This window comes from Amblyraja radiata, chromosome 13 (assembly GCF_010909765.2).
Source record: "Amblyraja radiata isolate CabotCenter1 chromosome 13, sAmbRad1.1.pri, whole genome shotgun sequence".
Classification (NCBI taxonomy): domain Eukaryota; kingdom Metazoa; phylum Chordata; class Chondrichthyes; order Rajiformes; family Rajidae; genus Amblyraja; species Amblyraja radiata.
The window spans coordinates 38,214,956-38,239,135 of record NC_045968.1 but is presented as its reverse complement, the minus strand read 5'-3'; the positions used below and the strand labels follow the sequence as shown (position 1 = coordinate 38,239,135).

Sequence of the window (24,180 nt, the reverse complement as noted above, 5' to 3'; positions counted from 1 at the left end):
GTGGGTTTCCTCTGGGTGCTCCGGTTTCCTCCCACATCCCAATGACGTGCAGGCTGCTGTAAGATTGCCCTTAGTATTTTGGGAGTGGATGAGAAAGTGGGATAACATAGAACTAAACTAAACTAAACTAAACTAAATAGCCCTCAGGCGCATCACAACAGCAGCACCTGGCCTTTGAAGACACAACAAACTGCACATGCTGGAAGGTTGCGTAAAACCCAAAGTGCTGGAGTTACTCAGGGAATGGAGGGAATGGACAGTTCATTGTTTGGATCAGGACTCTTCTTCAGACTGTTTGTAACAAGGGGGAAAACTGAAAAAGAGAGGCCGGGAAGGAACATAGTAAGTGATTTGTGGTTGCAGGGTGGTGGGGATTGGCTAGCAGAGGGGTACAGATGAAAATAAGATGAAAGGGATAAGTTGGGAAGAGGAGTGAAATGGTCAGCAAGAGGAAGCTCCAGCCACAGAAGAGAACGGTGAATAAGATGACTGGCCTGATTCGATCTCTAACGTCTTCAAGGTGTTCAATGATCCTGAAGCAATTAGAAAGGAAGAGCTGGTACAAATCTAAAAGCCAACTTCTAGTCTAAGGATGAAGGACAGTGTGTAGCAAAGAAAGAGGAGGAGTAGGAGGAATATATTGGATACTCAACGGACAATTATGTGGATATAGGAAAGGAAGCCATTGATGTAGATCAGAAGATGCATAAGGGTGGAACCAACTGAATGTCATGCCACAGAACTGGTCCACAAATGGTTTGGAAGAGGATTGTCTAACCAACAGTCCAAATACTCCAATGAAATGAAATAATTAAAGCAAGATGAAAGGTTTGAAACTTTGGCTTAATTGGGATATCATGACAATTGTCTCAGATTTCTATGGTAGTTCTTTGGTGATAAATTGTGACATTGTGAAAACGCACACCACCAGATTGAGGGACCGTTTCTTCCCAGCTGTTTTCAGGCAACTGAACCATCCTATCACCAACTAGAGACCAATCCTCACCTAACATCTGCCTCATTGGAGATTCCCTCAGACAATCTTTAATCGGATTTTATTAGACTTTATCTTGCACAAAACATTATTCCCCTTATCCTGTAACTGTACATTGTGGACAGCTTGATAGTAATCATGTATAGTCTTTCCGCTGACAGGATAGCACGTAATAAAACATATTTTCACTGTACCTCTGTACATATGATAATAAACAAAACTAAATTAGAAAAGATTGTCTGAACAATTGGGTTAAAAGCTTTAAATTTCAATACAGACTAAATTTGAAAAAGGGTGTTTCTGATTTTAAGGATCATTCTGAATGTTAAAGGCATATCTGGAAATGTTCAATGTATAGTGGTGAGCATACAGTCATGGAACCTTGTCGTCAGGATCTTGTTAGATTCCAGAGCTCTGTGCCTTATTACTTGCAGAATATTACTGTATAATAACATGCAGAACTGAAAGGCAGCAATTTGACCGTGTGCCAATGGAAGATCCCGCGGCCGATTTTAAGCCGCACCGGGCGATGAAAAGCCCCGCGAACGGGCCGATTCAAGCTCCGCTCTATGATCTTTGCTCCACCAGGACGTCTCCCTCCTCCAATCACCGCGCTCTATCCTCAGTCCCACCCCCCTACTTCCGCCTCTGACCGACACCTGCCTCCTCCAATCATCCCGCTGAATCATCATGTCCCGCCCCCTCACCCATTGCCTGCTGACCGACGTTGCTCTCATCCAGTCGGCACCCTCGATCATCAATCCCACCCCTACTGTCTCGCAGAAATCGGAGATTTTTAACAGATTTTTTTTTCACCGAATTTCAAAATCCAGATTACAAAACATGGGGGGATTGTCCCTCACCTCTCAAAACATGGAGGGGACGTGTCCACCGGTCGCCCCCCCCCCCCCCCCAGGATTTCCGCCCATGCCAAGGACGTATAGGTATGAAGGTTAATTGGCTTGGTGAAATGTAAATTGTCTCTGGCGTGTGTAGGATAGTGTTAGTGTGCAGGAATCGCAGCTTAGTGCGGACCCGCCGGGATGATGGAGCTCCATCGTCGGAACGGAAGAACACTCTCAGCGGCTTGGAGTTTCCGAAACGGTCGCTTCCTACCGGAGACCGCGGCTTCCGAAGTCCACAGGCCAAGCTGGACAGCGCTCCAACACTGGCGACCCCGGAATGGATCCCAGACTACGTGATGTTACAGCCAGCGCTGCCCGCGGCTGGAAGCCCCTCAAACCACAGCTCCACAATGTTAAACAGCAGTCCCAACACTCCGGAGCTTCACACAGCGATCCCCGATAAGGCATCGCCCGCTCCGCAATGGTAATGCAGCGCTGCGCCGCCGCTGAAGGTCTCCGGCAGGAAAGGCTGCGCCAATCAGATTCAGATTCAACTTTAATTGTCATTGTCAGTGTACAGTACAGAGACAACGAAATGCAGTAACAGAGACAACGAAATACAGTGGAGGAAAACTCTCTGGGCAGTTAGAACGGTCTGCATCTAACCAAGAGGAACTCTAGGTTAGCTGAGCAGTGACTCTCGATGATGGTGGAGTCCGTGCACCATGCTTTATTTACATAAATGCACAGACCCCCACCTCTGGTCTTACCGGAGTCTGTTGTTCTGTCCGTTCAGAGTAAATGACGCCCCATTAGCTGGATGGCGCTATCAGGAACGTCGGTGCCAATCCAGATGGTAGGCCACAAGAGGGGTGAAGATGCAGCTCGGAGAGGTAGTGACTGAGAAGACGGTGTCCCCCTCCCCACCCTACACATAAAAAAGACTAAAAGACCTCCAAAACTAAACTTTTAGACAGACTAAAAGTAACAAAAAGGATGAAAGAGCTGCTGGCGAGGCTGCCACACTCAATGGTGCCACCAATTGATCCATATCTCCCATCCCCAGCATATCCATGTGCCGATCCAAAAGCCCGTATATGCCAATATTATAGTTTGCTCAACCACCACTCCCACATTGCGTTCCAGACACTCACCACCCTCTGTGTAAATAACCCTGTCCCGCACATCCCCTTTAAACTTTGTCCCTCTCACCTTAAAGCTATTCCTTCTGGTGATTGATTTATCCATCCTGGAAAATATGGTTCTGACTGTCTATTTTATCTAGGCCACACTTAATTCAATGTACTTCTATCAGGTCTACCCTCAACCTCTGACATTCCAGAGAAAACAATCCGTCTGTCCATCCTCTCCCTGTAGCAAATACCCTCTAATCCAGGCATCATTTTGTTAAACCTCCTCTGCACCCTGTCCAAAGCCACCACATCCTTCCTGCAATGGGGCGACCAAAACTGCACGCAATACTCCATACGCCTTGACCTCTGATCAAATCCAAGACTGGATATAAGTTCAGGGCAGTACTTGTTGTGCCCGAGAACCATGCACCACTCCTTAGTGGCTGTGTAGTCAGCAGATGGACAAAAGAATATGTAGATAAAGAAAGGGTGTTTGGCAAGAGCTTGTGGTTCACAGTGCTGGCCAGATGTTGCAACAGGGATGAAAGACTTCACACAAAAATCTGACGTGTTGAGAGATCTAGAAAAACTCTTTGACAATCAGAATGCGTTGCAGACCTTGCGTTAAGATCCAAATGTATGCAGCTTGTTGGATTGTAACATTTGGTTCACATTTCAGGCTGACAACATGGCAGTTTATGTTATATGTAGGAAGGAACTGCAGATGCTGGTTTATACTAAAGATTGACACAAAATGTTGGTGTAACTCAGTGGGTCATGCAACATCCCCGGAGGTTTCGTTTCGGGCCGGGACTTTTCTTCATACTCTGAAGAACTCAGCCATTTCTTCAGATTCTGAAGAAGGGTTCTGACCCGAAACGTCACGTGTTCCTTTCCTCCAGAGATGTTGCCTGATCCACTGAGTTACATCAGCATTTTGTGTCTATCTTCAGTTTATGTTATGTAATCTTTTAAGTTTCATTGACTATCATGCATGTAGATATATTTGGGTTTGTCGTAAAAACAAGAACATGCGTTTCCCAAGATATTGATTGTTGCAATCAGAGTTCTCCATCTAAGAACTCTGCCAGCTGCATGGAAGCATAGCTTAGTTTTGTTTATTGTCACATGTACCGAGGTGCAGTGAAAAGTTTATTTGTTGCTTGCTACCCAGTCAGTGAAAAGACTATACATGACAAATTAAGCCATCTACAGTGTACAGATACAGGATAAAGAATACAAGATTAAGAATAAAAAGTTTAATGTTACTATTGAAATTAAGATTTAAAAGAGTGGAGTGATTGTAATGGATGATAGCAGATGCACTTCCTGGACCAGCACACAAAGAGTCACCTGGCTTCAGCACCATCTTGGAATATTGGCCCCACCTAGCTGGTAGAGCCGCTGCCTCAGAGCACCAGAGACCCTGGTTCGATCCTAACCTCGGGTGCTGTCTGTGTGGAGTTTGCATGTTCTTCCTGTAACTACGTGGGTTTCCTCCCACATCCCACAAAGATGTGCGGGTTTGTAGGTTCATTGGCTTCTAAGAAATTGCCCCTCGTGTGTAGGGAGTGGATGCAGAAGTGGAATAGCATGGAACTAGTGTGAACGGATGGTCGATGGTCGGTGTGGGCTCGGTGGGCCAATGGACTTGTATCCATGCTGCACCTCTAAACAGAACTAAACTAAACTAAATATAGAGGGGGTAAAGGTGATGTGTTTCATCTGGCAGTAATCCAAGATAGTCATGGAGTTTTTCAGCATGGAAAGTCTTTTGGCTCAAGTCATCTTTGCCGACTAAGTTGCTCATGCAAGCTCATCCCATTTGTATGCGTTTGATCTATATCCCTATAAACCTTCCCTATACAGGTACCTGTCCAAATGTGTTTTAAGTGTTGTAAATGTATCTGCCTCTACCACTCCTTCAGGCAATGCAATAATGCAAGCAACAAGCTTTTCCAGACAGACAGCCTCACTAGAATGGAGGACCCAGGTGCAGTCATGTAAATAGCTCTGAAATAAATATATAATATGACTCACCACCAACCCACAGAATCCAAGAAGAAACACATTATGTAAAATGAGAACAATTACTGGAGACAGCATAATACAATGTTACTAAAAGAGTATGAATCATTCGCAATGGCACAAACATAGTGTCAATGATAGACACAAAATGCTGTAGTAACTCAGCGGGTCAGACAGCATCGCCGGAGAAAAGGATGGATGGCCTTTCAGGTCGAAAGCAAAGTTTCCTTTTAACCTGAAATGTTGCCTAATCCACTGAGTCACTCCAACATTTTGTGTCTATCTTTGGTGTAAAGCAGCAGTTCCTACACTGATTACACCCTAGCCAAGTAAGACAGGGCAGAGACTGCACAGCATCCAAATATCTGTCAGTACAGTCAAGTCTCAGCAAACAGTTTGTCAAAAAACATATCAATTATTTATTACATTGTTTTATGGTGTTTTCATACGTGATAAAACATGGGAGCAAACAGTACAAAGAAGGACATTTATTCCCAAGAATGTAAGAAACGGGTGGCACAGAGGCACAGCGGTAGAGCTGCTGTCTTATAGTGTCAGAGACCCAGGTACTACTGGTGCTGTCTATACGGAGTTTGTATGTTCTCCCTGGGACCGTGTGGGTTTTATCCGGGTGCTCCGGTTTTCTTTGACATTCCAAAGACCAGCAGGTGGGTAGGTTAATTGGCTTCTGTAAAATTGTAAATTGTCCCTAGTGTGTTGGATAGTGCTGGTGTATGGGGGGGGGGGGGGATCACTGGTTGGTGCAGACTCGTTGGGCTGAAGGGCCTGTTTCCATGCTGTATCACTAAAGTCTAAACAGAGACGCAACCTGTCCTTGCCCTCCTCTCAGTAAGATCCTGGTTCATCCAACCTTGGTGATAACACCACATTCCTGCTTTCCTCCAACTCCCCACTAGGTCAAATCTCTTCCAGTTTATGTCTTGAATATATTCAATGCCACCCCTTGGCTTCTCTGGCAGCTTGTTCATATACCTACCATCCTTTGTTTTAAAAGATTGTTCTTCGGGTTCCTATTAAATCTCCCCCCCCCACCCCCCACCCCCCTCACATTAAATCTTTGTCCCCTGGTTCTTGATTCCCCTGCTCCGGGTAAAAGTCTCTAGGCATTTACCCTACCTTTAGAGTTTAGAGATAGAGAACGAAAACAGGCCTTCTGTGTCCGAGTCTGCGCTGCCCAGCGATCCCCGTACACTAACACTATCCTACACACACACCAGGGACAATTTACAATTTTAACCTGCAAACCTCTACATCTTTGGAATGTGGGAGGAAGCAGGAGGACCCGGAGAAAGCCCACGCAGTCACAGGGAGAATGTATAAACTTTGTCCAAACAGCACCCGTAGTCAGCAGCGAACCCGAGTCTCTAGTGCTGTAAAGCAGCAACTCTACCACTGCACCACTGTCTATTCCTCTTATGAACTGACCTAATGTAACTGCTAGTTTATTGTATATCTGTTTTTTGTGTTGTTGCCTTTAATGTTCTGGTGAAAGTGCAGCAAGTAAAAATCTCATCATTCTGGCATATGTGACAATTAAACACTCTTGAACTAATTTGTCAAACATAATTTAATCGACACCAATAACATAATGACTGTTTATAGTCATCTAATTATTTACAAAAACTTGGATTGTTTTCTCTGGAGCATTGGAGGTTGAGGGGACATGATAGAAGTGTATAAAATTATCGGAGTCGTAGATTGGGTCGACACTCAGGATCCTTTCCCCAGGATGGAAATGTCAAAGAATTGAAGGCATACCTTTAAGGTCCGAGGAGCAAAGTTTAAAGGAGAAGTGTGAGCAAGTTTTTTTACATAAGCGGATCGTGTGTGTCTGGAACATGATGCCAGGGGTGGTAATGGAAGCTGCTTTGATCATGATGTGTAAGAAGCTTTTGGATATGCGCATGGATATGCAGGGAATGGAAGGATATGGATCATGTGCAGGCAGGGAAAATTAACCTGGTGTCATAATTCACAAAGTGCTGGAGTAACTCAACGGGTCAGGTAGCATCTCTGGGGAAGAGGGATAGGTGATGTTTTGGATATACAGTGCCCTCCATAATTTATTTATTTACCTCTGTACTCCACAATTTGAGATTTGTAGTAGAAAAAAATCACATGTGATTAAAGTGCACATTGTCAGATTTTAATAAAGGCCATTTTTATACATTTTGGTTTCACCATGTAGAAATTACAGCAGTGTTTATACATAGTCTCCCCATTTCAGGGCACCATAATGTTTGGGACATAGCAAAATCATGTAAATGAAAGTCATGTTTAGTATTTTGTTGCATATCCTTTGCATGTAATGATTGCTTGAAGTCTGCGATTCATGGACATCACCAGTTGCTGGTGATGCTCTGCCAGGCCTGTATTGCAGCCATCTTTAGCTTATGCTTGTTTTGGGGGCTAGTCCCCTTCAGTTTTCTCTTCAGCATATAAAAGGCATGCTCCGTTGGGTTCAGATCGTGTGATTGACTTGGCCACTCAAGAATTGACCATTTTTTAGCTTTTGAAAAACTCCTTTGTTGCTTTAGCAGTATGTTTGGGAGCATTGTCTTGCTGCAGAATGAACCGCCAGTCAATGAGCTTGGAGGCATTTGTTTGAACTTGAGCAGATAGGATGTGTTTATACACTTCAGAATCATTATGCTACTACCATTAGCACATATAATCAATGAAGATAAGTGAGCTAGTACCTTCAGCAGCCATAGATGCCCAGGACATAACACCTCCACCACCGTGTTTCACAGATGAGGTGGTATGCTTTGAGCTTGGGCAGTTCCTTCTCTCCTCCATACTTTGCTCTTGCCATCACTCTGATATAAGTTGATCTTCGTCTCTTCAGTCCACAAGACCTTTTTCCAGAACTGTGGTTGCTCTTTCTTGGCAAAGTACTTCTTGGCAAACTGTAAACTGGCCATCCTATTTTGCGGTTAACCAGTGGTTTACATCTTGCAGTATAGCCTCTGTATTTCTGTTCATGAAGTCAGCTGCAGACAGTGGTCAATGACAAATCCACACCTGACTCCTGAAGAGTGTTTCTGATCTGCCAGACATGTGTTTGAGGATTTTTCTTTATTATAGAGAGAATTCTTCTGTCATCAATTCTTGTTTCTCAGTCTCATAATGGCTTCTTTGACTTTCATTAGGTCAACTTTGGTCGTTATATTGATAAACAGCAATAAATGTTTCCAAAGGTGATGGGAAGACTGGAGGAAATAATATGTGCTGAGCTCTCTTATATCTGCATTAAGGAGGGACTTAAACAGTCCCTCCTTAATGGCCTTTACTAAAATCTGACAATGTGCACTTTAACCACATGTGATTTTTTTTAAATTACAAATCGTAAATTGTGGAGTACAGAGGCAAATAAATAAATGATGGATCTTTGTCCCAAACATTATGGAGGGCAGTGTTGGATCCTGAAAACTGTAACATTCAGGTTCAGGAGCAGCTCCTTCTCTACAATCATCAGGATATTAAACACTGTAACCTCCAAATAGGATCCAAACTGTATAGCCTTGGGGACATTATTTTTGACTTTGCACTATTATTGTCTATTCACTGATAGTCGATTTATACTGTATATACTGTATGCTGAACAATTTTTTTTTGTTTATTATGGATTTTACAGAGTACTGTTTACATATCTGTTGTGCTGTCACAAGTAAGAATGTCATTGTTACATTTCAGTACATATGACAATAAAACACTTTTGACTCTTCTTCAGAAAGGTCTGAAAAGTAAGAAGGGTTCCCACCTGAAACATCTCCAGAGATGCTGCCTGAACCGTTGAATTAGTCCAGCACTTTGTGTCTTGTTTTGTAAATCAGCATTTGCAGTTCCTTGCATCCAGGTTATCTTGGCATCATGTTTGGTACAGGCATTGAGGGTTCATAAGTTTATAAGTTATAGGTGCAGAATTTGGCCATTCGGCCCATCAAGTCTACTCTGTCATTTAATTATGGCAGATTTATCGTTCCCTCTCAACTCCATTCTCCTGCCTTCTCCCCATAACTGCTAACAATCATACTAATCTATCACTCTTCGCCTTAACACTATCCATTGACTTGGCCTCCACAGCCAGCTGTGGCAATGAATTCCACAGCTGAGTGCTATGAATTCCACAGGTTGAAGAGCCTGATTTTGCATTGTGCTGTTATATGTTCTTTCACCCCCTTAATAGTGAATTCCAATATATTCCCATTTACACTTATCCCGACTGGCTTTTTAGATTCCTGTTTTCTGCCTTGCTTCTAACCACAACGGTAGTAGGCAGCACCGTGGCGCTCAGCGCCAGAGACCCTGATTCGATCCTGATTAATGGGTGAAGTATGGAGTTTGTATGTTCTCCCTGTGACCGCGCGTGTTTTCGCCGGGTGCTCCGGTTTCCGCTACACTTCAAAGACCTGCAACCTTGTAGGCTAAATGCGTAGGAAGGAATTGCAGATGCTGGTTTACACCGTGCAACTGCCCTAGCCCTGTGCTTCTCCACAGCTGAATACGCGTGCTCAAGCTGGAGCCGCTCCCACCACACCAAACTGGTTGACACAGCCCTCAACGACACCTGCCGCATTATCACGGGATGCATAAAGACAACGCCAGTCCCGTGCCTCTACGCCCTAGCTGGTATTGCCCCCCCCCCCCATATCAGACGATCCATCGTCGCCCAAGACGAGCGGAGAGCACAGGAGATCGATACCAGGCACCCCCTGCACGGGCACACAGCACCTCCACCCCGACTGAAATCCAGAGCCAGTTTCTTGCAGACAGTCCCACCTCTCCAGACAACCAAAGAAACAGCAAGGACCAACATCTGGAAAGATGAATGGAACCAGCTCAACACACGAGCCCACGACTGGATGGAGAGAGGAATCACTCCGACTGAATGCCTCGCCAGCGGGCACGACCTCCCATGGCCAACCTGGAAGACCCTCAACAGATTACGAGTGGAGCAGGGGAGGTGCAAAGCACTTATGAAAGCATGGAACTACCAGGCAGAAGACACATGCAGCTGTGGAGCAGTACAGACAATGTCCCACCTACTGGAGTGTGACGACGCCCCCCCCCCCCCAGTGCAGCCCCAGGACCTGGCTGAACCGACTCGACCAGCTGTGACCTGCGCCAGATACTGGCAGAACGACATCTGAGATTGCAACGGACTCGAAGAAGAAGACCGACGATTGACACAACATTGCTGGAGTAACTCAGCGGGTTAAGCAGCATCGCTGGGGGGAAAGGAATAGGTGACGTTTAGGGTGGGAACCCTTCTTCAGACGTTTAACAAAGGCAGGACCTGTACACAGGAGCATAGTGATGCAGGATACAGTTCGCTGAAAGTGGCGTGGTGAAAGTTGTGTCTATCCCAGGTTTGTAGGTTAATTGGCTTCAGTAGAAAATGTAAATTGTCCCCAGTGTGTTGGGCAACGCTAGTGGCTGGTTCCCGCGCTGTATCTTTAAAGTCTAAAGTCTATAGTAATCTCCTTCCAGCGGATCAGTAATTGGAAACAGGAACCCGGCAGGCAGGCAGTGATTTGTGCATGCACACAAGACTTCTGAACCTGCGGGGAGTCGTCTCGAGTGGCTGGAACTGTTCAATATTGAACGCCACGTTCAAGTTATTTCAAAGAGCCGCTGGCATGAGCTGAACAAGGCGGCGGCGTGTGTTGTCCGCCGAATGAGATTGCTGCTGCTGCTGCACCTTGAGGGGGGAGTTTTTCTTTGTGCAGAGTAGCACACAACTCTTAGCCACACAGTCAGTGTTCGCTCCTGGACTTTCATCAATGACTGAACGATGCGATCAGCTGATATCAAGAAGTGCTGTCACTTCTGCTCGGCAAAATTAGATCTCAAACTTGGTCGCTCCCGCGGCAGCTCAGTGGGACTGACTGAGGGAGCCCGGCTCGGTTGATTTTTGATCTTCTAATCCTGGGGTTTGAAGGGGGTGAGGCACTTGTCTTCGGTCGAGATCTTAACACCACCAGCGGCGCGGCAGCAGAAAGAGACCATGGGAATCAAGCTGGTGTCCTTCGCGGTGGTCAGTGTGCTCCTGGGTTACTATGTCTACCTCCCTCTCCCCGAGGCATTGGACGAGAGGTGGAAGCTCATGATGGTCGACGCCTGCTTCCGGAGTTTGGAGCACCTGGTAAGCGGATCTGAATAGCAGGGAAGGTGGGGGAGTGGAGCGTAACACAAAGTGCTGGAGTAACTCAACGGGTCGGGCAGCATCTATGCGGGGAATGGATTCTGAAGAGTCCCCTCACCCGAAACTTCACCCATCATTTCCCCCCTGAGATGCTGCCTGACCCGCTGAGTTACTCCAGCATTTTGTGTTTATCTTTGGTATCATCCAGCATCAATCTTCACCCTCCTTGTAAAGGGTTCCGACACGAAACTTCGCCTATCCATGTTCTTCAGAGATGCTGCCTGACCCGTTGAGTTACTCCAGCGTTTTGTGTCTATCTTTGGCGAATTTTCGAGTCGGGACCCTTCTTCAGACTCCCGAGCCAAAACCCTTCCCTCCACAGATGCTGCCTGACCCTTTGAGTTCCTCCAGCACTTCGTGTTTTGCTATGATCCCGGCATCTGCAGTTCCTTGTGTCTCCCAAAAATGTAGCATGCTTCGCTGATTTTTAAAATGACTTAATTGCATTTTCCTAGCGATTAGTGCATCCTTGCTTAGAGATCCTTTGTAAGACTGTCGACCACTCTATATAAACCCATCATGTCAGCCTGCCCCGATTAAGAAAATTGAACATAGAACCGTAGAGTACAGCAACAGTCCCTCCGGTTCACGAAGACCGCGCCGAACATGATGATGCCGAGACCACCTCTGACCTGCCTGCACATAATCCACATCCCTCCACTCCCTGACAGGTTTGTTTAACGAAAATAAAACGTTCACCTTGAGATGCAACTTTGAAACTCACTGCCAAGAGATTTTGCAACGCGTTGAGAAATCCTCCGATTTCCAACGGTCCCTGGTGTGGGTTTAACGTTGGCCAACGGGAGGATGTGTGCTGCGATGGATTTTTATTTATAAACTTCAGACCAGAACCTGACACACCGGGGAAGATTAATCTCTATTGTTCACCATCTGCCTCACTTCGTATTTGTTTTTTACCTGTGCGGTTGTCCTGCAAATGTTATCTTGTTCATTGACATCCCGCACGCCTTCTATGTTGAGAGTTGTATATCTATATCTGTAGTTTAGAGTTTAGATTATTTTAGAGATACAGCATGGAAACAGGCCATGCATGCCACCGGATCCACGCCGACCACCGATCACCCATTCACACTAATTCTAAGTTATCCCCAAAATGACTCGAGGTGCTGGAGAGACGTTGTGTCTTTATTTTGTTTCCCACTTTCGCGTCCACCCTTCACACACCAGGGGCAATTTACAGAGGTCAATTAGACTGCAAACCCTTTGGATGTGTGAGGAAACCTGAGCACCTGTAGAAAACCCACGTGGTCACAATGAGAACGTGCAAACTCCACACAGACCGCACCCGTGGTCTGAATCGAACCTGGATCTCTGGAACCTGTGTCTCTGGATCTCTGGCATTGTAAGGCGGCAGATATATCAGCGGTGACTCGTCGTTTTTCAAGATATGGCTGGAAAAGCGAGCCGTTCTTAATTGCCCTTGAAAGAGTACTGGAGAAATGCATCTGAATGCCAGCAATCCTTTTGATTAAGGCTCTTTTAGGGGATGAGACCAGTTTCAAGTCGGGATGGTGTGCCGCTGAGGGGAACCTTCAAGTGGTGGTGCCCCCTACATCCCTCTGCCCTTTTACCCCATGGTGGTAGTCAGGGGGTAGGGATGCACTGCAGGAGCAGCTTATACAAGAATCCATCCACATAGACATTGTGAGCTGAAGGGCCTGTACCTGTGTTGTATTTTTCATGTTCTATGTTTTATGTTTTATGTTAATAGTCAAGAGTGTGTTTGACAAATGTACCAGTGGAACAGTAAAACTCTTATATTTTACAGCACATTAACATAGAGCATTAAACAATGCAACATAGGAACAGGCCATCTGCCCAAAATGTCTATGCCAAACAAGATGCTGACCAATTCATATACCTTCATCCTATGTGTAGGAAAGAAATTCAGATGTTGATTTAAATCAAAGATAGACACAAAATGCTGGAGTAACTCAGTGGGACTGGCAGCATCTGGAGAGATTGCCCATCAGTCTGAAGAAGGGTCTCGACCTGAAACGTCACCCATTCCTTCTCTCCAGAGATGATGCCTGTCCCACTGAGTTACTCCAGCATTTTGTGTCTACCTTCTTTCTAGGTGCCTATCCAAAACTTTAGACTTTAGAGATACTGCGTGGAAACAGGGCCTTTGGCCTACCGATTCTGTGCCAACCAGCGATCATCCCGTACACTAGCACTATCCTACATACTAAGGATGATTTTGGCAGAAGCCAATTAGCTTATAAACCTGTACGTCCTTGGTGTTTGAGGAAACTGCAGCACCTGGTGAAAACCCAGGCGGTCACAGGGAGAGCGTACAAACTCCGTCCAGACAGCACCCATAGTCAAGATCGAATCTGGGTCTCCAGTACTGTACGGAAGCGACTCTACTGCCGTGCCACAATGCTGCCCCTTAGAAGTCTCTTAGAAACAAAAATAAATATACAATAATTTAGCAGTTACTCTAATTAAATGAAACCATCATAGTCCAAAAATGAAGTACATGGGGCAACCATGGTAGTGCAATCTGTAATGGTTTGGTGCTCAGGTAGAGTTGTGCTGGGTGGTTATGAGAAGAAGCAGTTCCTCATCATGGAAATTCTTCCCATTGGTAACAATGAGGTGGAGTGGCAGAGCGGTAGAGTTGCTGCCTTGCAGCGCCAGAGATTTGGGTTCGCTCCTGTCTACGGGTGCTGTCTGTACGGAGTTTGTACGTTCTCACAGCATTTTGTCTTCTCCCCATCCCTCGCATTTGTTCACCCATTTGCTAATCAAAACCCCCCACACCTGTATCCACCTATAAACTTGCCCAACTCATCTCCTTTAAATGTTGCCACACTCACCTTAAAGCGATGTCCTCTGGTCCTCTGTCACTCACCAGGCTTTGCCCCACCCTCACCTCTCTTCCAGCTTTCTCTCCTTACTACATCAATGAAGCAGGGTCTCGACCCCAAATGTCTATTCACTCCAGAGATACTGCTTGACTCACTGAATTACTCCAAGACTTTGTGACTTACTCAAGATCCCAGCATCTGCAGTTCCATGTTATTACCAATAGCCTGAAGAAGGATCCCAACCCGAAACGTCACCTGTCCATGTTTTTCATTGGTCGGGGTGTTGAACATGGTACAGTAGAGTTGCTGCCTTAGAGAGCCAGAGACCCGGGTTCGATCCTGACTACAGGTGCTGTCTGTATGGAGTTTGTACTTTCTTCCTGGGACCGCGTGGATTTTCTCTGGTTTCCCCCCACACTCCAAAGACGTGCAGGTCTGTAGTTTATTTGGCTTCGGTATGTTGTAAAATGGGACGACAGATGGGCTAAGTGTTCGGCTGGCAACCGGAAGGTAGCCGGTTCGAATCCCGCTTGGTGTGCATACTGTCGTTGTGTCCTTGGGCAAGACACTTCACCCACCTTTGCCTGTGTGTGAATGTGTGTGAATGTGTGTGAGTGATTGGTGGTGGTCGGAGGGGCCGTAGGCGCAGATTGGCAGCCACGCTTCCGTCAGTCTGCCCCAGGGCAGCTGTGGCTACAGAAGTAGCTTACCACCATCGAGTGTGACTGAGGAGTGAACGAATAATGCGATGTAAAGCGCCTTGAGTATTAGAAAGGCGCTATATAAATCCCATCCATTATAAAATTGTCTCTAGTGTGTAGCAGCATACCCAGCAGTCCCCAGCAGCATGTCTGGAGAACATGGATGGACGTCATTTTGGGTCGGATCCATCTTCAGACCTGTGCAGGTCATAATGTGTAGGTGTTGCTTGTGTACTGCTGTTTACGAGTTGTATTGCTAATGGTACTTTAATGGCACGCATTCCTCATAATTAAACAAAGACATGGCATTGATTAGCAGGGTGGAATTTGTCCAGCCTTTTATGAATACCAGTGGGCAATTTTTGACAACAGAAATAGCTGCCAGTTGTATCACTATTGAGACAGTTTAGCTAGAGAGATGTGTAGGAAGGAACTGCAGATGCTTAGTTTACACTAAAGATAGACACAAAATGCAGAAGTAACTCAGCGGGACAGGCGGCATCTCTTGAGAAAAGGAATAGGTCATGTTTCGGGTCAAAACCCTTCTTCAGACTGGGGCTCTGTCTGACTCTCTGAGTTACTCCAGCATTTTGTGTCTATCTTAGGCTCGAGAGATGACTAGTTCTGAAGCATACACCTTCAGTACCACAGTGGTATGTGTTAATAGGTTACTTTCAATTAGGATAACCAATTGACTTCTTCTTTCGTGTCCATCTTCCATGTTTCAAATGTTGACATCGCTGTCATCGTCCATCCTGAAAAGGACGCAAGCGTCCGGCGACATCAGTGGGAGCCATCACTTGTACAATAGATGATGGTGGTAGCAGAATTAGCTCGGGATACTTCCAGCTTCCAGCCCCGCGACATGGACGCTTCTGCTATGGGGCCACCAATTGACAAAGAACCATAAGAGTAATTTAGTCAAGTGGGGTTAGAGCAGACCTTTTAGCCTTTCCAGCTTATTCCACCTTGAGATGCTCTTTGACCCAATCCCATACACTTGCCTGTTCACCATTCTTTGTCCTTCATTTTAATTATCACAGATCTTCCAATTTCAGTCTAATCTTAACAGCTGACTTATTAAAAGTTTCCTTTATTCGGATGAAAGTTCAGAAGTTTGTTCATTGCTTTGTGTGTAAGGTATCTGTCCAAATTCCACTGCTTCAAATAAAGTCTCGGACTTCTCAGCCAATGGAAATAGCTTGAATGCATTGACACCAATGAAACACTGTGTACAAAACAATTGTTGAGTTGAGTTGTAGAGTTGTCTTGATGAGGTACGATTAGCGTTCAGTAGAAACAAGGAACCGCAGATGCTGGTTTATACCAAAGATAGACACAAGGTGCTGGAGTAACTAACGGGTCAGACAGCATATCGGGAGTAAAAGGGTGGGAGAAGTTTTGAACTGAAAATAGGAAGGAGGCTGGTGGTCATGGTGTATGTGAAAACAGGAGGCAAGAAAATCAATACCAGTTTGGGCCAGCCACAAATGACGCCAGGCTGGTCGGTTCTAGTTAAGCCCACTGTTGGCTAGGGAAGGTAAAAGTTGCTATATGGCTGCAAATCAGTGCAACCTTCCTAGAGGAAAAAAAAATGAGAACAGTGGAACTGCTAAAACGACCAGGGTGGAGGAAATGTGAGAGGGGTGAGGGGAGTGTAAGTAGAAGTTACTTAAAATTAGAGAATTCAAGGTTCATACTGCTGGGTTGTCAGCTACCCAAATGAAATATGAGGCTCAATAGATCGATTAAAGAACCAAATGGTTCTGGGAAAGCAGCTGTTGCTGAATCTGAGGCTTGTGAACCTTAGTTTGGAGTTCAGAGATAGTTTAGAGATACAGCATGGAAACAAGTTCTTCGGCCACACCAAGTCCATGCTGATCACCGTCCCTACACATTAGTTTAATTTTGTTTAATTTGGAGATACAGCATGGAAACATCCCTGAGGCTCACCGAGTCCGCGCCGACCATCCATCCACTCCCTACACACTAGGGGCAATTTACAGAGGCAAATTAATCTACAAACCTGAACTGTCTTTGGAATGAGGGAGGAAACTGGAACACCCGAAGGAAACCTATGCGGTCAACAGACAATAGACAATAGGTGCAGGAGTAGGTCATTCGGCCCTTCGAGCCAGCACCACCATTCAATCCACAATCCCCGTTCCTGCCTTCTCCCCATATTCCCCGACTCCGCTATCTTTGAGAGCCCTGTCTAGCTCTCTCTTGAAAGTATCCAGAGAACCGGCCACCACCACCCTCTGAGGCAGAGAATTCCACAGACTTACAACTCTCTGTGTGAAAAAGTGTTCCCTCATCTCCGTTCTAAATCCGGTCACAGGAGAACAGTCTCCAGTCTCCGGCCATGGGGAGAACGTGCAAACTCCACACAGACAGCACTTGACGCCAGGATCAAACCCTGGCACTGTGAGGCTGCTACTCTACCAGCTGCATAACCGTGCGTCCCATAACCTCCTACCTCAGATCTCACAATTACTAAATGGCAGCAAATCAGTGCAACCTTCCTAACTAAAAATAGTTTGGAAAAGGTTGGAAGATTAGAGTGAAGACATCTGCAAAAATCTTGCTACTTCCATTGTTTCCTCAGCTGAATTCCTTTTTTGTTTGGTTAGGCACTGCTGCTCCAATGTATTCTTTGCTATCAGCTTTCATTCAGCTTTGTCTCTCTCCTTGAATGAATATTGATTTTTCTGGGGGTAAGTTAAAGGGTGGTGGGTGCATGGAACAAGCTGCCAGAGGATGTAGTTGAGGCAGGAACTATCCCAATGTTTAAGAAACAGTCAGACAGGTACATGGATAGGACAGGTTTGGAGGGATATGGTCCAAATGCAGGCAGGTGGGATTAGTGTAGCTGGGACATGTTGGTTGGTCAGTGTTGGGCTGATGGACCTGTTTCTACACTCTACGACACTATGACTCTATGACTGTATCTGGCATGTTTCCTGGCCTGACAGATTGAAGATGTTTCTGACGAAGTAAAGCTGTTTGCCATATTTATTTTGTAAATGCTTTTGATATTAAACACCTGTCTACAATTATGCAAAACAGTTACTTCAGCACGATTTTTTGCCAGTTTGAACATAGGTCGTAGGAAGGAGAGGACACGTTATCCCCCTAGGCCTGCCCTGCGTGCAATGTTCATGGTTGATTGCAGCCTTCACACTGATCCTCACAACTCCTGACACCATTGTGGATCAAAAGTTTATTTTAACTTTGGTTGCACTCGATGACTCACCATTCATCACTCAGCACATTTGCAAGTTTGGCATGCCAATATACTGCGCCTAAATATTGTCTAGGTTGTGGTTTGTTATTGTCACGCACACCGAGGTCTGAAGAAGGGTCCGATTCAAAACATCATCTATCCCTGTGTTCAAGAAGGAACTGCAGATGCTGGAAGATCGAAGGTACACAAAAATGCTGGAGAAATTCAGCGGGTGCAGCAGCATCTATGGAGCGAAGGAAATAGGCGACGTTTCGGGCCGAAACCCTTCTTCAGACTGATGGGGGGTGGGGGGGGGAGAAGGAAGGAAAAAGGGAGGAGGAGGAGCCCGATGGAGGGGGGATGGGAGGAGGCAGCTCGAGGGTTAAGGAAGGGGAGGAGACAGCAAGGGCTAGCAAAATTGGGAGAATTCAACGTTCATGCCATCCGGACGCAAGCAACCCAGGCGGAATATAAGTTGCTGTTCCTCCAATTTCCGGTGTTGCTCACTCTGGCAATGGAGGAGACCCAGGACAGAGAGGTCGGATTGTGAATGGGAGGGGGAGTTGAAGTGCTGAGCCACCGGGAGTTCAGGCAGGTTATTGCCGACTGAGCGGAGGTGTTCGGCGAAACGATGGCCCAACCGCCGCTTAGTCTCCCCGATGTAAATCAGCTGACATCTAGAGCAGCGGATGCAGTAGATGAGGTTGCAGGAGATACAGGTGAACCTTTGTCACACCTGGAACGACTGCTTGGGTCCTTGAATGGAGTCGAGGGGGGAGGTGAAGGGACAGGTGTTGCATTTCTTGCGGTTGCAACGGAAAGTGCCCGAGGAGGGGGTGGTACGGGAGGGAAGGGAAGAATTGACAAGGGAGTTGCAGAGGGAGCAGTCTTTGCGGAAGGCAGACATAGGGGGAGATGGGAAGACGTGGCGAGTGGTGGGGTCACGTTGGAGGTGGCGGAAATGGCGGAGGATTATGTGTTGTATTTGCCGGCTGGTGGGGTGAAAGGTGAGGACTAGGGGGACTCTGCCCTTGTTGCGAGTGCGGGGATGGGGAGAGATAGCAGTGTTGCGGGGTATGGATGAGACCCTGGTGCGAGCCTCATCTATGGTGGCGGAGGGGAATCCCCGTTCCCTGAAGAACGAGGACATTTCCGATGCCCTGGTGTGGAACGTCTCATCCTGGGAACAGATGCGGCGTATGCGGAGGAATTGGGAGTAGGGGATGGAGTCTTTACAGGGGGCAGGGTGGGAAGACGTGTAGTCCAGATAGTCTGAAGCAGGGTTTCGGCCCGAAACGTCGCCTATTTCCTTCGCTCCATAGATGCTGCTGCACCCGCTGAGTTTCCCCAGCAATTTTGTGTACCAGCCATGTGAGTCAGTTGGTTTGTAGTGTATGTCGGTCAGAAGTCTGTCCGCTGCGATGGAGATGGTGAGGTCAAGGAATGGTAGGGAAGTGTTGGAAATGGTCCAGGTGTATTAGAGTGCCGGATGGAAGTTGGTGGTGAAGTGGATGAAGTCAGTCAGTTGTGTGTGGGTGCAGGAGGTGGCCCCAAAGCCGGCTCTCCCGGCAGACCCATTGTCTCTGCCTGTTTGTGCCCCACCGAACTCATCTCCACATACCTTGACTCCATCCTATCCCCCTTGGTCAAATCCCTTCCCACCTATGTTCTAGACACCTCAGACACTCTCCGCCGCCTCCACTCATTCCACTCTCTAGGCCCTCACCCCCTCATCTTCACCATGGATGTCCAGTCACTCTACACCTCCATCCCCCACTAGGATGGCCTCAAAACCCTCCGGTTCTTCCTCGACCAGAGGAGCAACCTATACCCAGCCACTGACACTCTCCTCCGCCTAGCGGAGTTGGTCCTCACCCTCAACAACTTTACGTTTGACTCCTCCCATTTCCTCCAAACACAAGGCGTAGCTATGGGCACACGCGTGGGCCCCAGCTACACCTGCCTCTTTGTCGGGTACGTTGAACAATCCTTGTTCAATACGTACCAGGGCCCCATCCACGACCTCTACCTCCGTTACATTGACAACTGCTTTGGGGCCACCTCCTGCACCCACACACAACTGACTGACTTCATCCACTTCACCACCAACTTCCATCCGGCACTCCAATACACCTGGACCATTTCCGACACTTCCCTACCATTCCTTGACCTCACCATCTCCATCGCAGGGGACAGACTTCTGACCGACATACACTACAAACCAACTGACTCACATGGCTATCTGGACTACACGTCTTCCCACCCTGCCCCCTGTAAAGACTCCATCCCCTACTCCCAATTCCTCCGCCTACGCCGCATCTGTTCCCAGGATGAGATGTTCCACACCAGGGCATCGGAAATGTCCTCGTTCTTCAGGGAACGGGGATTCCCCTCCGCCACCATAGATGAGGCTCGCACCAGGGTCTCATCCATACCCCGCAACACTGCTCTCTCTCCCCATCCCCGCACTCGCAACAAGGGCAGAGTCCCCCTAGTCCTCACCTTTCACCCCACCAGCCGGCAAATACAACACATAATCCTCCGCCATTTCCGCCACCTCCAACGTGACCCCACCACTCGCCACATCTTCCCATCTCGCCCTATGTCTGCCTTCCGCAAAGACCGCTCCCTCCGCAACTCCCTTGTCAATTCTTCCCTTCCCTCCCGTACCACCCCCTCCCCGGGCACTTTCCGTTGCAACCGCAAGAAATGCAACACCTGTCCCTTCACCTCCCCCCTCGACTCCATTCAAGGACCCAAGCAGTCGTTCCAGGTGCGACAAAGGTTCACCTGTATCTCCTCCAACCTCATCTACTGCATCCGCTGCTCTTGATGTCAGCTGATTTACATCGAGGAGACTAAGCGGAGGTTGGGCGATCGTTTCGCCGAACACCTCCGCTCAGTCCGCAATAACCTACCTGAACTCCCGGTGGCTCAGCACTTCAACTCCCCCTCCCATTCCCAATCTGACCTCTGTCCTGGGTCTCCTCCATTGCCAGAGTGAGCAACACCGGAAATTGGAGGAACAGCACCTCATATTCCGCCTGGGTTGCTTGCGTCCGGATGGCATGAACGTTGAATTCTCCCAATTTTGCTAGCCCTTGCTGTCTCCTCCCCTTCCTTAACCCTCGAGCTGTCTCCTCCCATCCCCATGCCCTCGGGCTCCTCCTCCTCCCTTTTTCCTTCCTTCTCCCCCCCACCCCCCATCAGTCTGAAGAAGGGTTTCGGCCCGAAACGTCACCTATTTCCTTCGCTCCATAGATGCTGCTGCACCCGCTGAGTTTCTCCAAGCATTTTTGTGTACCATCATCTATCCCTGTTATCCAGAGATTCTGCCTGATGCGCTGTGTTACTCCTGCACTTTGTGACTTGTTTTGAAAACCAGCATTTGCTCATCCTTGTATCCACATTAACTTGGCATCATGTTTAGCACAGGCATCGTAGGTTCATAAGTTATAGGAGCAGAATTAGGCTATTTGACCCATCACTCCGCTATTCAATTATGGCTGATCTAACTTTCCCTCTCAACCCCATTCTCCTGCCTTCTCCCCGTAACCCCTAACACACATACTCACCTATCGATCTCTGCCTTAAAAATATCCATTGACTTGGTCTTCACAGCAATCTGTGAAAATTAATTCTGCGACTATGTGCTATGAATGCCACAGGTTGAAGAGCTGAATTTTTGCAGTTATATGTTCTTCTACCACCCTAATAACAGATTCCTGTATATATTGCCAATGGCAGAGTTACTCTGACTGACCTTTTAGATTCCTGCTCTCTGCTTTTCTTTATTTTTTGTAAGCCAGCATCTGCAGTTCCTTGTGCCTGCACTGAAAAGCTTTAGCTTGCGTGCTATCCAATCAAATCAGATAACACTTTACATGAATACAATCAAGCCAGTGGGAGAGTCTAGGACCAGAGGGCACAGCCTCAGAATAAAACGAGGTACCTCCAGAAAGGAGAGGAGGAGGAATCTCTTTAGCCACGGTGTGGTGGATCTGTGGAATTCATTGGGTATTTTTAAGGCGGAGATTGACAGAATCTTGAATAGTAAAGGTGTTAAGCGTTATGGGGAGAAGGCAGGAGAATGGGATTGAGAGAGTAACATAGATCCGCCATGATTGAATGTCGGAGTAGACTTGATGGGTCAAGTGGCCTAGTTCTGGGAAGAAGCAGTTCCTGAGTTGGTACATGCTTCTAAGCTTCTGTATCTTCTGCCCGACGGGAGCAGGGTGAAGGAATTACCATGGTGGGAAAGGCCCTTGATTATGTTGGCTGCTTCCCTGAGGCAGCATGAAGTGCAGATGGTGGGGAGTCGGGTCTGCGTGATGGATGGGCTACATACACAACTGTCTGTAATTTGCTGCAGTCTTATGCAGAGCTGTTTCCAAACATGCTACGATGCAACGTGACAGTCTGCTTTCTCCGGTGCTTCTCAAAGAACCATAGAGTCATACAGTGTGGAAACGGGCCCTTTGGCCTTTCTTGCCCACACTGACCAACATATCCCATCTATACTAGTCCCACTTGCCTGGGTTTGGCCCATATCCCTCTAAGCCTGTCCTATCCACGTACCTGCCTAAATGCTTCTTTAGAATCAGTCAAAGTCGTTGGAGACATGCCACATTTTCTCTGGAGATGTTGGTGTATTTTTGGCTGTTGCTTTTAGTTGGTCCATCTCAGCCTTTCCCTACAATCTACCTTTTCTTTTCCCTCATTACCATCTTCCCACATCTCTGCCCATATTATAGGCCTCACTTCTACAATGTGCATGTCTCCTGAAATTGCTCTTGCCCAGAGGGTCATTTAGAATGAAGCACAAGCGTGTTTCTTGTTTATTCCGTGAGAATAGTCAGATGTGAGCTGTTATCTTATTGTGTACGTCACCATGAAAACAACCTGTTGCTGAAAGAGAATATCTTTTGTGCAGAGATTAATGACCTGGGAAACACAGCCAGAAGGGATGGTGGAAGCAGCTTCAACTGTACGTTTTAAAGAGGATTGGATAAGGATTATTGGTTGGATGCTGAGAAATGATATTAATGGGATTGATTATAGACACAAAGTGCTGGAGTAACTGAGTGGGTCAGGCAGCATCTCTGGAGAAAAAGGATGGGTGATATTTTGGATCAGGATCCTTCTTTAGACCTGACCCAAACCGCCACCCTTCCTTTTTCTCCAGAGATGATGCCTGACCCGCTCAGTTACTTCAGCAGTTTGTGTCTATCTTCGGTATATACCAGCATCTGCAGTTTCTTTCTACACACTTATTGCCATTGATTATTTGGTTGATTGAAAGATACAACATGGAACCAGGCCCTTTGGCCCACTGAGTCCACGCTGACTATCGATCACACTAGTTCTATGTTATCCCACTTTTGCATCCATTCTCTACACACTAGGGCCAATTTACAAGGCCAATCTACCTACAAACCCGCACGTCTTTTGGCTGTGGGAGGAAACCGGAGTACCCTGCGAAAACCCATGCGGTCTCAGGGAGAATGTGCAAACTCCACACACAGACAGCACCCGAGGTCAGGATCGAACCCTGGTCTTTGGTGCTGTGCGTCAGCAGCTCCACCCTCAGTAGCACTGTGGCGCCTACACAGACAGCATGCAGATGCTTAGTGAGATAAATAAAATAAGCTTTTCTCCTGCACTATGTTATTTACGATTCCAAGATTTGCAGGTTTCCTTAGAAAAAGTCTAAGTGTCCTCAAATATCAGAGTTAATGTTTTATTCTTTTACATCAGCATCACTTCACAGTAGCCCAGGAATTATTTACCTCATTTAAAATACTTATCCAATACTTTTCTAAAACATGACAGTGAAATGAATATTTAATTGGCTGCAAAGTGCTTTAGGATGACCTGACGTTTTAACCTGACATTTGTAGGAATGAAAGACTTTCCTCTTGTGCTTTAATGCAGCCAGACATAGCGGCTGACTCATGCACAGAGAAAATGTCCTGCAAAATGCAGTGAGTGAAAGTGACTGATTAATCTGCTGTTGATAGACACAAAATGCTGGAGTAACTCAGTGAGACAGGCAGCATCTCTGGAGAGAAGGAATGGGTGATGTCTGAAGAAGGGTCTCGAGCCGAAACGTCGCCCATTCCTTCTCTCCAGAGATGCTGCCTGTCCTGCTGAGTTACTCCAGCATTTTGTGTCTATCTGTGGTTTAAAC

The 24,180-nt window shown here is 46.8% G+C and overlaps 1 protein-coding gene across 2 annotated transcripts in view; it reads left to right on the top strand.

Annotated features, from left to right (window-relative positions):
* Window positions 1-10,098: 10,098 nt before the first annotated feature.
* Window positions 10,099-24,180, top strand: part of aadac (arylacetamide deacetylase) — a 48,576-nt gene continuing 34,494 nt past the window's right edge. Inside the window, exon 1 of one of the 2 annotated variants that reach the window (XM_033031827.1) lies at window positions 10,099-11,169. In XM_033031827.1, the coding sequence (XP_032887718.1) occupies window positions 11,032-11,169 (138 nt within the window). In that variant the 5' untranslated portion in view covers window positions 10,099-11,031. Of the gene's footprint in view, window positions 11,170-11,880; window positions 11,901-24,180 lie in introns of those variants that run through there. The other variant, XM_033031828.1, reaches the window with a different exon arrangement.